The sequence below is a fragment of the Nerophis lumbriciformis genome, linkage group LG38 (genome assembly GCF_033978685.3).
Source record: "Nerophis lumbriciformis linkage group LG38, RoL_Nlum_v2.1, whole genome shotgun sequence".
In the NCBI taxonomy this organism is placed as follows: Eukaryota; Metazoa; Chordata; class Actinopteri; order Syngnathiformes; family Syngnathidae; genus Nerophis; species Nerophis lumbriciformis.
In genome coordinates this window covers 16,866,994-16,884,025 of record NC_084585.2, presented here as the reverse complement: position 1 = coordinate 16,884,025, position 17,032 = coordinate 16,866,994, and the positions used below count along the sequence as shown (strand labels likewise).

General features: G+C 40.1%; 1 protein-coding gene across 1 annotated transcript in view; it reads right to left on the bottom strand.

Moving 5' to 3' along the window:
• LOC133578391 (sodium- and chloride-dependent GABA transporter 2-like) overlaps positions 1-17,032 on the bottom strand; it is an 87,758-nt gene that overhangs the window by 31,545 nt on the left and 39,181 nt on the right. Inside the window, exons 6-10 of the mRNA XM_061932777.2 lie at positions 4,851-4,985; positions 4,634-4,737; positions 1,666-1,790; positions 1,465-1,577; positions 1,245-1,382 (exon numbers count right to left, since the gene is read on the bottom strand). Of these exons, the coding sequence (XP_061788761.1) occupies positions 1,245-1,382; positions 1,465-1,577; positions 1,666-1,790; positions 4,634-4,737; positions 4,851-4,985 (615 nt within the window). The remainder of the gene's footprint in view (positions 1-1,244; positions 1,383-1,464; positions 1,578-1,665; positions 1,791-4,633; positions 4,738-4,850; positions 4,986-17,032) is intronic.

Genomic DNA, 17,032 nt, shown 5'->3' with positions numbered 1-17,032 from the left:
GCCCCCACCTTTTTGAGGACCTGATTTGGCCCTGAATGTGCTTTCCTGTCATAGGACTTTAAAGAGAACAAAGAATTACTGATCGGGGCTGGTTGTGAATCAACATTTGTTAATAATTTAAAGCTATACTAGTGAGACTAAACAATTTTGCAGGACAAAACAGCACAGACACAGCACAAACGATTGGGACTGGTTAGGGGATATTTTCAGAATGTGGTTAGGGAGCGGCTCGTTAAGAATCATAATTTGTTAATAATTTAAAAACTATAATATTTAGATCAAACCAGCACAAATGTATCACAAATGATTGGGACAATTTTGGGGGAGATTTTGACATGGTTGAAGCGCTAGTTATGAGTAATAACACGTTAATACCATAAAAACCATAAAACGTTAATAACTTCAAAACAGTAATGGCACAAACTAAAATGTTTGCAGCACAAACCAGCACAAATGAATGGCACATGTTTGGGAGATTTTAGACATACTTGGTGAGGCTGGAGGGTGTTTAGTGATGAATATCACTAGACACCTATCACGGGGATGGCGTACTACTCCAATCTCAACAATCCTAAATATTTGTTCAGTACAGTCACATCGCTAACCCAACAAGGGACTCCCCCAACTATCTCCACCCACTCGGCTGATGACTTTATGAAATTCTTTACTAAGAAAATTGAACTCATTAGAAAGGAGATTAAAGATAACGCGTTCCAGCTCCAACTGGGTTCTATTAACGCAGATACGAATGTATGTACGACGCATAATGCCGTCCAAAATAATGTCTCTCTTTTTGAAGGCATAACATTAGAGGAACTTCTGTGACTTGTAAATGGGACAAGACAAACAACATGTTTACTTGACCCACTTCCTGGGAAACTTATCAAGGAGCTGTTTGTAATATTAGGACCATCAGTGCTAAATATTATTAAGTTATCACTTTCCCCTGGTACTGTTCCTCTAGCATTCAAAAAAGTTATTCATCTTCTGCTCAAAAGATCTAATCTCGATCCTGGCCTCATGGTAAACTATCGTCCAGTGTCCCACCTTCCCTTTATCTCGAAAATCCTTGAAAAAATTATTGCACAGCAGCTAAATGAACACTTAGCGTCTAACAATCTCTGAATCCTTTCAGTCCGGTTTCAGGGCAGCCGGGAGCAGTAGGAAAATCAAACACAATGCAGACTGCTACACATGTTTTGACAAATTACACACACACAAACATAGAGTCACTGACTTCTCACCTGCGACACCAAGAAGAGGCCAAACAGATAACAAAAGACACAGATGAGCAATAAAATAAACTCTCTGCGGTATCCTCTTTGGATATGGGATGGGTAGATATCCGTCAAGGAGGTCATGATGCTTTCAAGGCCAGCAAACTAGGGAAGACAAGAAAAGACAGTGAGAAGACTCTTTAAATCAGGAAATATTTAAAGAGGCGTCAAAGAGGTTTCAGCTGACCTGGCCATCGATTCCCAACATGATGATCATGGTGAAGAAGCACACAGACCAGAACTGGGGCCATGGCAGGAGGCTTACAGCTTGGGGGTAAACGATGAAGACAAGACCTGGACCTGCCAGGTTCCAAGCAAAATAACAAGCATGGACGTCAGCCACTGGGAGCTCACACTTGGCCTGACACTTTGTCCACTGAGGTCTTACCAGACTCGGCTACTGAGGCGATGTCCACACCCTGTTTTTGGGACATGTATCCCAAAACAGAGAAAATGGCAAATCCACCTAAGAAGCTGGTCCCACTGTTGAGCAAGCAAAGCAAGTAGGAGTCCCTGGAAAGAAGAATAAAACATATTTAACGACTTAAACACATGACCGTGAGGCAGTAAAACCATCGGCTAAAATACAATATATCAGAACACACTGAGAAGAAAATATCATCATCTCCACTCCCCCAAAAGAGGGATTTTGTGCCACATATTGTGTGGAATTTTCTGCTAATTTTATTGTATTTTAACTTGCTCACTGTAAGAACTAAATAGCGTGACGCGGTGGATAGAGCGGCCGTGCCAGCAATTTGGTGGTTCAGGGTTCGAGTGCTATGTCACTGTCGTTGTTTCCTTGGGCAAGCCACTTCACCCTTGTTCCCAGTGAATGTGTATGAATGTCTGGTGGTGGTTGAGGGGGCCGTAGGCGCAAAAGAGCAGCCACGTTTTCACCAGTCTGCCCCAGGGCAGCTGTGGCTACAAATGTAGCTTACCACCACCAGAGTGTGAATGTGGAGTGAATCTCTGTGCACGCTTTGAGTGTCTCGTGTATAGAAAAGGGCCATATGAATCTACTCCATTATTATTATTATTATTATAAATACTAAATATAAGCGGTGTCTGGATCAAACTTACAGTAAGATGTACTTTAAAAATGGATTTAGGCACAATATGTTACTCCAAAAATATACATAAAAAGGCTGAATGTAAAACATGTGCTGCTGCAGTGTTTATGGATTGAACAAAAGCATTTGACACAATCAATCATAATATCTTAATAAACAAATTCAAACGGTATGGCATCAGAGGGTTGGTATTGAACTGGTTAAGAAGCTACTTAACCAACAGGAAGCAATATGTGAAGATAGTAGAACAAATGTCTACAAAGTTTAAAATATCTTGTGACGTACCTCAGGGATCAATACTGGGACCAAAATTGTTCAATCTTTATACAAACAACATTTGTAAAGTTACAGAGGCCTTAAAGTTAGTACTATTTGCAGATGACACGACTGCGTTAATAATAACAGAAGAAATAAACAAATTAAAAGGATGATTTGACGAAACTATCTCAGCAAAACAAAAATAATGCTATTTGATAACAGAATAAGGGAAAGTGAAAAACAAATACAAATAAATGGACTAGATATTGAAAGAATATAAGAAAAAACACGTTTGGGTATAATAATATAGGATAAAATGAACTGGATTGTAAAACCGCTCGCTAGTGTTACCATATCTGAGTTATTGTGTAGAAATATGGGGAAACAACTACAAATGTGCGCTTAATTCACTAACTGTGTTACAAAAAAGATCAATAAGAATAATACATAATGTTGGATATAGAGAACATACAAACCCTTTTTTGTATTGAATAACATTTTTTGAAATTCAACGACTTGGTGCATTTGCAAACAGCTAAACTTATGTACAAAGTAAACTATAACCTGCTATCCAAGAATTTACAAAAAATATTCTCAACAAAAGAGAAATATAACCTTAGGGGAAAATCTAATTTAAAACATTTGTATGCACATACAACACTTAAGAGCTTTAGCATATCAGTAAATGGAATTAAATTCTGGAATGGATTAAGCAAGAAAATCAAAGAAAGCATCAATATGATTCAGTTTAAGAGACTGTTCAAACTACAAATATTCGCAAAGTACAAAGAAAAGAAATTATGATAAACATCATTAACCTTTTTTTTTAAGAGAGATAATCATTATTTATGTATTTAATATTTTCTTACTTAATAATCCATCCATCCATTTTCTACCGCTTATTCCCTTTGGGGTCGCGGGGGGCGCTGGAGCCTATCTCAGCTACATTCGGGCAGAAGGCGGGGTACACCCTGGACAAGTTGCCATGGTATATTTATATTTTAAGTATTTATTTATTCACTGTTCTGTTGAGAACAAAGAAATGGGATAAAACTGCTATGTTATGAAAAGGGTTAGGTTTAAATAAGCTCTGCTTCTTCCTCCACCTTTTTGGACGTGCTGTAATGAAAACAACTGGAAATATGTGATGCATTACATTGTAATTGTGTTGTATGCATGTTCGAAATAACTGAATGTAAAAATATATAAAAGCCAGTATTGCAATGTACATGTTAAATGAAACAATTAACAATAATAATAATAATACAAATATTATTATTATTATTATTATTATTAACAGTAATACTAATAATAATACAGCGATAGTGTTTTAACCAGATAATTGTATTGTAAATTACGTTTTGTTTGTTAAATCAAAACATTTGAAAATAATAATAATAATAATTAAATATAATACTAAAATAGGTCAAACATTTCTATTTTCAAGTCATATTCTAATATGTGCATGGTCAATATAGGGTTACATGTTGGCTTTACAGAAAAAACAAAATATAAATTAAAAGGCCGAATGTAAAACTAAACAAAGGTTATTTTTAAAACACACACACACACATGAAGTGAAGTGAAGTGAATTATATTTATACAGCGCTTTTCTCTAGTGACTCAAAGCGCTTTACATAGTGAAACCCAATATCTAAGTTACATTTAAACCAGTGTGGGTGGCACTGGGAGCAGGTGGGTAAAGTGACTTGCCCAAGGACACAACAGCAGTGACTAGGATGGCGGAAGCGGGGATCAAACCTGCAACCCTCAAGTTGCTGGCACGGCCACTCTACCAACCGAGCTATATTATATATATATATATATATATATATATATATATATATATATATATATATATATATATATATATATATATATATATATATATATATACATATATATACATTAATATATATACATTAATGAATACATGTAATTAAATTTAATTATAAATATATATATGTGTGTGACAATCATTGGTACTTTAACTTTATATATGACATTAATGAATAAATTGTGTACCTGTAGCAGTTGTTGTTGTACTTATTGTAGCTCCCAAGCGTTGTCAGACATCCCAAACATAAAGCATAGGAGTAGAATATTTGGGTACCAGCATCCATCCACACCTACAGACCAATCGGAACATGAATGTCTGACAAATCAGTGTTCGCAACATGAAGGCAAGCTGAGTTGTTTTGTGAGAGTAAAAGATGACTTTAATTAGTGGGTAAAAAAATACCTGCGGGTCAGCCAGGCGTGCAGGATTGGGGTACAGGTAGTACTTGATGCCAAGCATGGCTCCAGGAAGCGTCATTCCTCTGATAAACAACACCACCAACATGGCGAAGGGGAAAGTCGCTGTGACGTAAGTGGCCTAAAAAAACAGTCAGTGACACTTGATCTTTGTTTTGCGGCAGCTATAACGTTTATGGTCTTTGACAAAGTGCGTCCTTAGTCCCAGATTAGATACTGGAAGCGTTGACAGCAAGGACAAGCAACGTGGTTAGCTGCTCTATTCCAGAGGCAGTCTGTGTTGACATCATATGGACACACTGGTGTTGATACAGCTCAGTCCAGACAGCGAGCGAGCAGTTCCAGTGTCTGCCATTTCTGTTTTGACAAGCATCAGGATGGACAAAGTGTTCTCAAAGCACGCAGCTACTTTATCTAAAACACACTTTGCAGCTGTGCGCCAAACGCAGACTTTGTCGGACAAAGGAGTTGGCATACAAAATATAGCTTTCTGGAGGTGGAGCGTCACCAATTAGACATAGTCAAGCTGGTCTGCAGGCACAGCAGGGTTCTGAAGCCAAGTGACTTGAATATACTTAACCCTTGAGGGTGGCTGTATTTGACAACATCAAAACAAAATAATGTCCCAAAAATTTAAAATGACCATAAAAATTGTCCAAATAATCTGTAACACACTAGAAAAGTTGGGGGACAACAAATTATAGAAGTGATGTTTAGTAGTTCTTTATGTAACAGAGGCCAGACAGTGTAGCTAGCATGTGTACGTTGGTAAACCTCATTCCCTGACAACCTTAAGAGCAGTGAGGGTTGAAGGGTTGATAGCTCGGGCTTTTAGCTCAATAGCTAGCGCCCTCGTCTCTCATGCCTAACGACCCAGGGTCAAATCCCGGGCGGAACAGAAAAAGCAGGGACTGAATCAGGCGTGTTACAGATGAGAGTGAGGTTTAAGGGGGTGAGTGTAGCAGAAGCCAGCCTTGTGGGCCTTGTGTACGTTGGTAAACCTCACTCCCTGACAACTTCAAGAACAGTGATGGTTGGTCGGTAGATAGCACGCTCGTTTCCCATGCCAGATGACCCATGTTCGAGTCCCGGGTTGAACAGAAAAGCAGAGACTGAACTAGGTGGGTTACATTTACACAGATAGTAAAAACAATAATAATAACGATAGGAACTTACCCCAGGAACCTTTCATTCTACAAAATTGACTACCGTAAATTCCGGACTATAAGCGACTACTTTTTTTATTCACTTTGGACCCTAGAGTTTATAAAACAGTGCAGCTAATTTATGTTTTTTTCCCCCGGCTAATTGCCATAATGTTTTGTGGTCAATAGTTTTAATTAAACCCAAGCAGAGGGCTGAAATGTTGTGTTATTGTTTGTGCTTTTGTTCCATCTTTTGGATGAGTTCACTTACTGCAGGTGCTGCAAGTTGAAAATGTACTTCCTGTTGTGCCCCAAACCAAAGGTAAAAATCGTCCAAAGCATTTCTGCTGGAAAAGATTCTTCATTCATACCTCCAAGCAAGGTTTGTAGATTTCACAATTTGACTAAAACAATTCATATCTACTAAACCGTCTCATGTATGATGATTGTCCATGCCATCGTAATGTAATGAAGCTAGCGCCGTTAGCATTAGCTAATATGCTAACACGTCTACGAGTTTCTTTGTTAGTATTTTCAATATACAGTGGCATTCTTTTTGTATTGTATTAGTTTCACAAATTCCTCGGTAAATTCACCAAAACGTCACAGTGGAGTTATGGAATCTGTTTAGCTGATTGGAAAGCTAGCCTGCACAGCTACAATGCTACGATGACTTCTTTTGTGTTTTACTGCAGCGTCACATACACCGTTTGGAAACAATTTTGGTATGTATATAAACATTTACAAAATATTTATGTGTAAATAACTCATTTCACAGCGTATATAAATATGTGGCTTATATTCCAATGCGGCCAATATATGGAAAAAATGTGGGTGCGGCCTATATCCCGGTGCGCTCTATAGTCCAGAAAAAACGGTAATTTGTCAAGAAACGTTCTCACATTGGCAGTATTGATGCAGGTTTATGGCGGTTCTGCAATTCGCCGTGCTCTGATGAAAACTGTGTTAACAACGTAAACAAAACCTCGTCATCTGTCACTCATACCGCAGTGAACCCTGGGAACCGCAGGGAACCGGCCAAAACAGTTAAAGTGTTCAATTACAACCAATTAAGTGTTCAAAACGTGTTGACAAAGGCCCGGTTTGCACTAAGCTGGATAAGTTTATCCAGGGTAAATCACACCTAACCTTATCCTTGTCCACACACAACAACGCCACCGTTTAAGACCCCCGCCCCCCTCTGTCCGCCGGCGCAACGCAACCGAGTACGCATGCGCGGAAAATGCACACGTCATAGTCATCTCCAGTGTTGCTTTGTGTGCAAGTTCTTCAATTTAACTTATCTGAAAAATATCCAGTTCTGTGGTATTTCAATTAACTGGAATCCAGTGTGCTGTGGGGCCCTACTGTAGTGAATCACAGCTGAGCCATCATAAATTAATCAAAGCTTTATTAGACACGTAAACAATGTAATAAAGAACATTTTACATTCTCTAGATATCTGGTCAGGACTCTCCTCACTCTTAACATAACATACATAAGTAACAAACAGCATAATAACAATATAGCTGTAAACCTGGCTTCACCTAAGGAAGGCACACATGACATACACAAAGCCTAACCAGACATTTTTTTTCTCTCAAGAAATTCGGAAATAAAATCATGTCTTCATGAGATCAACACAGAACTGAAGCCCAGAACACTCTGCATTATCCCAGTTTTAGTTTAGAGAAAAGGAAAGATTGGCCTGGCCCACTAGGATCCCTCTTTATTATTTATTTATCATTTATGTTTGTGAAGTTTATAGTCTATACATTTAGAGTGATGTGATAATCAACCACTCTAGAAGTCTAGAATGAAAGAGTATATAAGAGAATTGACAGAGTGTGTGTACCTTCAGTGATGAATGATGAGCAGAGACAGAGTTTGGAGTGTTTTCTTTAGCTCACTTTCCATTTTTATGTACTCACTGTCCAGGTACTTGGAACATGTTTTCCGTGCCATTTGCTGTTTCACGCCGGTATCATGCTAATTAGCTGCCTGAAAGCGGGTGACTCCACTGTAGAAATAGCCTGCATGTCTTCTAGCACACATGCTGCAATGGCTCTATCAATGTTGCCCTGGCTGGCAGTGCCTCCATTAAAATCCTTAAGTGGAGCTGAAGTGGCATCGGAGTCTGTGTCTCTCTTTACTAGCTTCGTTAAAGCATGTTGCTTTTGTAGCTGTTTCAGCAGATTTGAATTGCTGTTTTGAGCAGTATTCCCGGGCGCGGTCACCGCTGCTGCTCACATCTCCCCTCACCTCCCAGGGGGTGATCAAGGGTGATGGGTCAAATGCAGAGAATAATTTTTCCAAACCTAGTGTGTGTGAGACAATCATTGGCACTTTAACTTTAACTTTAAGTGGATGGGATCTTTGATCCAAGACACAACTTACATTTAACAAAAAAATTATTTTCTTTGTGCTCGACAAAAGAAAAGTAGTGAGAATATCTCCATGTTAAAAACTCGGCTTCTGGCTTCGCCATGATGTCTTGTTAGTTGTTATGAGAGTAGCGTATGTGTGTGTGTGTGTGTGTGTGTGGCCCTTTAAGATATGACAGCATGTGAGGTGAGTGACGTCAGTGAGTGAGTGGGCGAGAGAAGTGAGGGAGCGCAACAGTGACTGCGTGCAGGTGCTCGTAACTTGGCCGATGGCTGCGTGCAAGACACCAATAAAGTCACAAAGATGCAACAAACCGCTTGCCTCGTCATTCACCCTCGAGTCCGGAGCTGTAAAGACACAGTGCCGGGTAAAGTGAAGGGTGTTACCCCCGAAGTACATAGGCCCTGGAGGAACGTCTCCCCTGCGCATCCCCCCCCAAACTCCCCCACCCACAGAAAGCACGCCTCTTCTTTTCCTTGTGACACAGAAGGACGACACCGCAGCGCTTCAATAAAACACACTCAGATCTTCTGTTTCTAGCCGATACTACATAAAAAATAACGTAAAATAACGCAGTAACGCATCATGTAGTAACGGTAACTGAGTTACTGAATATAAAAAATAAAGCGTTACAGCAGAAAATAACGGCGTTACAGCAACACTGGGTTTTGGTGACTTTATATACTCTGGACCTAGACATTGAGTCAGTGACATACATGGCGGACAATAACTGATACAGTCTGCTTTGCCAGTCCAAATGCATTTGCTGTTTTCTGTAGTCTTCCCTCGTCTTCCCTCGATGGCCAGGTAATACAAAGCACATGAATAGAATAGAATAGAATACATCTTTATTGTCATTGTACATCGTACAACGAAATTGTAAGCAAAACTAATTTGGTGCAAATTCATAACACATAAAACCGTAAGAACATATATAAATAGATACAAATACATAAAATACATAAAAATAGCAAGCACACAGCTCACATGCACAGTCATTATTGTCGTCTTGTGTTCAGCGACACTATTGCTCTCGGGTAAAAAGTGTTCTTAAGTCTGTTTGTCCGGCATTTTATTGTCCTGTATCTCCTGCCCGAGGGCAGCAGTTCAAAAAGTTTATGTCCAGGGTGAGATGGGTCCCTTATGATGTTTTGGGCCTTTTTGAGGCACCTGGCACTGTACAGTTCATCTAGGGAGGGGAGAGAGCAGCCAGTGATCTTCATGGCAGTTTTTATGACCCTCTGAAGTGCATTTCTCTCTGCTGCCGTGCAGCTGGCATACCATACACACATGCAGTATGTCAGCACACTCTCTATTGAGCCGCGATAGAAGGACACAAGCAGTTTTTGTGACTGGTTGTTCTTTTTGAGGAGTCTCAGAAAGTAAAGTCTTTGCTGTGCCTTTTTGATGGTCACTGAGGTGTTCATACTCCACGACAGGTTTTCCTCGATCTGGATACCCAGGAACCTGAAGTTAGAGACCATTTCCACATAGTCCCCGTTGATGTGCAGTGGTTGGATGTTTGTTTGTTTTTCTTCCGGAAATCCATGATCAGCTCCTTCGTCTTGGTGGTGTTAAGGACCAGGTTGTTTTCCCTGCGCCACCCAGTCAGCCGCTCCACTTCATTTCTGTAGGCGGACTCATTCCTCCCAGAAATGAGTCCCACTACTGTGGTGTCGTTTGCAAATTTAATAGTGGTGTTGCTGGCATGAGCAGGGGTGTAGTCATGAGTGTAGAGGGTGTAGAGTAGGGGGCTTAGCACGCAGCCCTGGGGGGAGCCGGTGCTGATGCTGATGGATGTTGAGAGGTGGGAGCCTACTCTCACCCTCTGAGAGCGATTTGTCAGGAAGTCCAGGATCTAGTGGCAGATGGAGGAAGACAGTCCCAGCCCCGTCAGTTTGGGCACCAGTCTGTGGGGGAGGATGGTATTGAACGCAGAGCTAAAATCAACAAAAAGTAGCCTTTCATAGCTCCCCTGCTGCTCTAGGTGGCTCAGAGCAGTGTGGAGGGCTGTTGCGATAGCACCCTCTGTAGATCTGTTGGCCCTGTACGCAAACTGGTGAGAGTCCAATGCAGGTGGCAGATTTGAGGTGATGTGCCCCCGAACCAGAGTTTCAAAGCACTTCATAATGATTGGTGTAAGTGCCACTGGACGATAATCATTCAGGCTGTTTACTGCAGGTTTCTTTGGCAGTGGGACAATAACAGAGTCTTTTAGACAGGGTGGGACGATGTACTGGGACAAGGACTGGTTGAAAATCAGTGAGTGAGTGCTACCCTTTTTTAATCACATCCACGGGAGCCCGCATTCTCGTTGTCTCTCCTTCGACAAATGGACAAAGTTTTTCGCTAAGTAGAATCACAGCTGACATTCGAAAGTTCTCTTGCCGTCTGAGAAGTGCTGTCTTCGAAATAGCTCCAATCGCTTTCTCTTAAGGTATTCAGGTGTGATTTCCACAAGCGTCTGTACATGTAGAAGAATGAGAAACACGGGCATGTATGGATGACTCGCCTCCATATTTCCAGTGGTTAGCTCTGAGCTACGAAACCGCTTTATTATGAAGCTGGCGGTGGCGCGTTCATTCTGGCGTCACTTCCTGTTTGGGCGCGGTCTTTCTGGAGTCACTTCCTCTTTGAACTCAGTTTGTAAACGATCAATGAGTCCATACAAAGCTAAGTGCCGGAGATTCAAGAAACACACGGCTGACTTACCCGTGTAAAAATTTGTCGGAGGAGGGGGACCTTAAACGCTGGTTTAGTGTGGCTGAAACGGGGTTTAAACGAAATAGTGTAGACATGACCTAAGGCTTTCTGCCATTGTTGGGACACAGCATCTAAACCGGCCCCTTGTTTGCTTGCGCAATGACTGAGACGAAAAACAGGGCAACATTTTTCCCCCCCAAAAACTCAGAATCATACGAAAAGTAGGGCGTACGAAAACCGAGGTACAATTGTACTGTATTAACTCCCAGTGGGGTACAATTGTAAGCTTCTTTAAAAAAAAACTGCAGAACTGCCGAAACTGCTATTGTGTCCTACTCCTACTCTATTGCAATTGGTCAGGGGTTGCCACCCAGACCAGGAACCAGTTCCAATAACTACAGTATAGGTTCCAGGAACTCAAAGGGGTCATATCATGATTTTTTTCTCTACATTTAAAACATTTAATTGTGGTCTGCAGGTTTCAAGTGTGTGGCTCAAATGAAGGGAGACTTCTTCCGAGTTGAAAGTGAATCATAAAAATTAACAGTAAGACACTTTCTTACCTCAGATCAGGCTGAAAATGTGTGTAGTGACTTGTGCTGGTTAAATTGGTTAAATTGAGTTTCATCGTCGTCATAATGTAGGACAGTCGATTTTACATAAATTTAAATTGGCTGAATCACGGAAAGATGTTTGGGTAAATGTCTACCATATATGATAATCCGCTGATGTCACATTTGAACAAAATTCCAAACGAATCGAGGAAGTAGGAAAGAAGGCAACAATTTTTTTTATAAATATTTCTGCATACAGTTTGATTTCAAAATTTTGGGACTTATGCAGATCCCATATACAAAAAAGCAGGTACCAATTGGTAAGAAAAGTTAGTTTTGCATGATAGGGCCCCTTTAAAGTTCCTGAACTTTTGGTGGAAAACAGCCTCATGATGTACAAGTATTTCCTTGTACAATATCATGTAAGAGTTAAAAGTTAAAGTCCCAATGATTGTCACACACACACTGGGTGTGGTGAAATTTAACCTCTGCATTTGACCCATCCCCATGTTCACCCCCTGGGAGGTGAGGGGAGCAGTGAGCAGCAGTGTTCGCCTCGCTCGGGAATCATTTGGTGATTAAACCCCCAATTCCAAATTTTGATGCTGATTGCCAAACAGGGAGGCAATGGGTCCCATTTTTTGTAGTCTTTGGTATGACTCGGCTGGGGTTTGAGCTCACAACCTCCCAGTCTCAGGGAGGACACTCAAACCACAAGGCCACTGAGCTGTAATGTATGCTCCAAATAGACAAAACGATCCCCATTACCTTTCCTTTCTACCTTTTATCAAGCACCTTCATACACTTAAAATACAGGGCGAGAGGTTTCCTCCTGCGCATATTTTTCGCAAAACACTGTGAAATCGTGCTAAAAAAGTAAAAAAAGAAGCAGACACAGTCTAACTAACAACAGACAACGACACAGCGAGAGCTCACTAAATTAAGTTTCTAATGTAAACCATGTGAGTTCAGTATTAGTTTCACTTACATGTTTGGCAAATTTCGCCACCAGAACACTTTACGCCAACAATTTAGCAACATAAATCCAATGTCCAAATTCTACATTCCAAAACAGACTGTTCATATTGAAATCCACAGGGCGTCGGAACCCCCGCTGAAAGAAGAGAGGACACAACCATTCCCTGGAAGGGTTCTACAGCATTCCCCTTTTTGCTCGTGTTTGAAAAATGAATGCTTGACGTCTTTCCTTCCAAAAGCCAAATAAATCTTGCATGGAGTGCAGAACACCTCTCACCCTGTAAATGAGAGCCGTGCGAACATATAGGTTCTGTACATAGTTTCAAGCAAAGACAACTTGGGTAACAGTGACTGTAACTTGTTATTGTGCAACTACACTGAGCCTCAGCATTGAAACTGAGGGTTAGTCAGTTTGGGTAAAACACAAAAACCTAAATGAAACAAAACAGTGGCAACTCTGCTCCGATATGAATTTGATATTTAATACAGAGTAGTCATGTATTTGTCAAATAATTACAGTGCTCCCTTGGCGCTTTGTGGTGTGTGTCTAAGTGCATTGTGGATTTTAAAACTGAAAATAGCTATTTTGGTAACACTTTAGTATGAAAACATATTCTAAGTAACAAAGACTTAATTTAGAGTTATTTGGACACGAGGGGAACATATAAGGGTTAGTGTTGGGGTTAGGGTTAGGGTTAGGGTTACTAATAAGCAATTATTCTGAGGTTATTGAGGGAAGACTCTTAGTTAATGGCTTACTGGTTGTATAATAAGGCCATACAGAATACTGACTGACCCGTCTCCGCTCGGGATGGTCTCCTGCTGGCCCCACTATGGACTCGACTCTCACTATTATGTTAGATCCACTATGGACTGGACTTTCACAATATTATGTGTGTGTGTGTGTGTGTGTGTGTGTGTGTGTGTGTGTGTGTGTGTGTGTGTGTGTGTGTGTGTGGGGGGGGGGGTTTACCCACATATGCGGTCCTCTCCGAGGTTTCTCATAGTCATTCACATCGAAGTCCCACTGGGGTGAGTTTTCCTTGCCCTTATGTTGGCTCTGTACCGAGGATGTCGTTGTGGCTTGTGCAGCCCTTTGAGACACTTGTGATATAGGGCTATATAAATAAACATTGATTGATTGATTGAGAATACGGCATTAATAAGTACTTAATAATGACTAATTAAGAGCCAATATGTTACTAATTTGCATGTTAATAAGCAACTAATTAATGGTAAATATGTGTTCCCCATACTAAAGTGTTACATGTTTTATATAGGTATGGGTATCGTTTACATGTTATTGTAATTGAAAAACAGTGAGGGTCCTTAAACAGGGCATGGACCAGTACTTAAACAATTTAAACCATAAACTGTGACATTCAAGTTGAACAGAGTAGTACTGTAATTTAAATAGTTCAATTATAAAAACTAAATGTTAAGTCAGTCATACATTCAAAAATAAGAAAAAAAATCCACAGCAAATTGTCATAAAATATTTTATCAGACAAAAAAGCAGCGAGTCTCCAATTAGGTAGACTAAAACTACTGCTAGCGGGAACTGTGATATTCCTCTTAGACGTTCCACTTTTTGTCAAAACTTTACACTTTACCTCTCTCTGTCAGAGTTCCAGCTTTGCAAGTTTTAAAGACAATTTCAAAATGTGGTTTTAGGGGAAACCAGAGTTGTCACCATGTTTAAATGTGTCAATATTTAAATGCTTACGTAGAAAAAAGTTATGTATTCATACTTGGTACAATATTTTATACATAGTTACAATTGCATCCATCCATCCATTTTCTACCGCTTATTCCCTTTTGGAGTCGCGGGGGGTGCTGGAGCCTATCTCAGCTAATATCGGGCGGAAGGCGGGGTACACCCTGGACAAGTCGCTACCTCATCGCAGGGCCAACACAGATAGCCAGACAACATTCACACTCACATTCACACACTGGGGCCAATTTAGTGTTGCCAATCAACCTATCCCCAGGTGCATGTCTTTGGAAGTGGGAGGAAGCCGGAGTACCCGGAGGGAACCCACGCAGTCACGGGGAGAACATGCAAACTCCACACAGAAAGATCCCGAGCCCGGGATTGAACCCAAGACTACTCAGGACCTTCGTATTGTGAGGCAGATGCACTAACCCCTCTGCCACCGTGCTTCCCGTTTATATTTACATCTAACACAATTTCCCAACTCATATGAAAACGGGGTTTATATGAAAACGGGGTTTGTAATTCCGAAGGTGCTTAAATGCAACTTAGCTCTTTGTAACCGTCATTGATGCATAATGAGGAAGTGCTGTGTTGTTGCTGTTGTAACTACTGGCTAGCTGTGTTATGAGGGCTACCATTGGAGTGTTAAGGTCAGCATTAAAGTTTTAAAAGAGCATCAGACTGTGCTTTTGTTTTGTAGGGACGCTACATTACTAACAATATATTACTTGTACAATATCACTACTCCTACTTTACCAACAATATGTTATGTACAATATCACTACTATTTCATTACTTACAATATGGTACTTGTGCAATATCACTACTACTACAATACTTACAAGACGTTATTTGTAAAATATTACTACTACTACATTACTTACAAGACGTTACTTGAACAATATCACTACTACTACATCTCTTACAAGACAATACTTGTACGATATCACTACTACTACAATACTTACAATACGTTATTAGTACGATATCACAACTACTACATCTCTTACAAGACGATACTTGTACGATATCAATACTACTACAATACTTACAAACCGTTATTTGTACAATATCACCACTAATACATTACTTACAAGACATTACTTGTAGGAGGCTGAGTACATTCATTTAGCATCAAATTGAGGCACTGGTGCTATTATGGAACCAGATTTGTTTGCCCAACCAAGGCTGCCTTAATGCACGGGCCCCCGATTTTGACGGTGGAATGCAATGATTGGTGTTCATAGCTGTCAATCACAAACAGCTCAGCTTTGTCTAATGATTGTGTACTCTCTCTCTCTCTCTCTCTCTCTCTCTCTCGGCTGCGTTGTTTTTTCCTACTGCTCCGAGCGGGTCTGGAACCCACATCGCCTATGTGAGAGACCAGCGTACTATCATTGAGCTAAAATACAGTCTCCCGAATCGCCAGCACTTTACTTGAAGTTGATTGGCTTCTAATACACCCGCACAGACGTGCATGCGCCTGTTACGTAGATGATGTAATCATAAAAAAAAAAAATTTTTAAATGGGTGATTTTTTTACATTGTTGCTGTTCTTTTGTTTGTATCTATTTATGATTAGTTATTGTTATTTTATTTATTTATTATTTATTTTTTCAAACAGTGTTTTGTATTATAACATCTATTGGATTTTACCAGCCGTTTACCGCATTACTATCAACATGACAACGCGGCATACTATTGACCCAAAAGACATCAACATTTTCCAGGCCAAGGACCTCTAAACTGATTGAGAGATAGCAGGCACACCCTCAAACATACGCAATGTCAGATCGTTAAGTAAAAAATAATTTTAAATTAATAATCGTATTCCCTTTTACAATCGGTAAAAAATGGATGAATGGATAGAATTTCGATTTCAGGTTTTTAACTGTGACATTGTTCTACAAAAAAAATCGCAAATGCAGTTATGATTGAAACTACTCCACCTCACTTCAACTATGTGTTTGAGACATGACAAGACCAGAGAGGTGGTGGTGTTTGTGCAATGTTCAGGAACAATAATCACAATCACAAATTGTCATTTAAAAAAAAAAAAATGTCATCATTTGAATATGTGTCATTCAAAATGGAAATAAAACAATCATCCATACTCTATATCACTATTTACAAACCACCACAAAATTCTAATGCAATTATTGGGGATTTTATGTAATTACTTTCAAGGGATTTAATTACAAGGGAATTAATTACAAGGGACCTGAATGTGCATGTGGATGAAGTTAAAGACAGGCACGCTAAAGAACTTAGTGCTGTCCTTGAAATGTTTGGTCGAACTCACCATGACAACAAGCCCACCTACAGTAGAGGCCACACTCTTTATTTGATCATTACTATAACTTGCTATCTTAAACATCAATGTTGTCGATGCTGCTTTATCGTATCATTTTTGTGTTTTATTTGACCTATCTGTTAGACCCAAACCAGCAGTTGGGTCTCCGGTTTCTCATAAATGACAGCATACAGACACAGTTTGTGGAAAGTATCCATCCATCCATTTTCTACCGCTTATTCCCTTTGGGGTCGCGGGGGGCGCTGGAGCCTATCTCAGCTACAATCGGGCGGAAGGCGGGGTACACCCTGGACAAGTCGTATTCGATTCAAAAACACACTGTATTCTAAATTTGATGATCTGTTAAACTCATATACATCAAGTGTTGTAAAT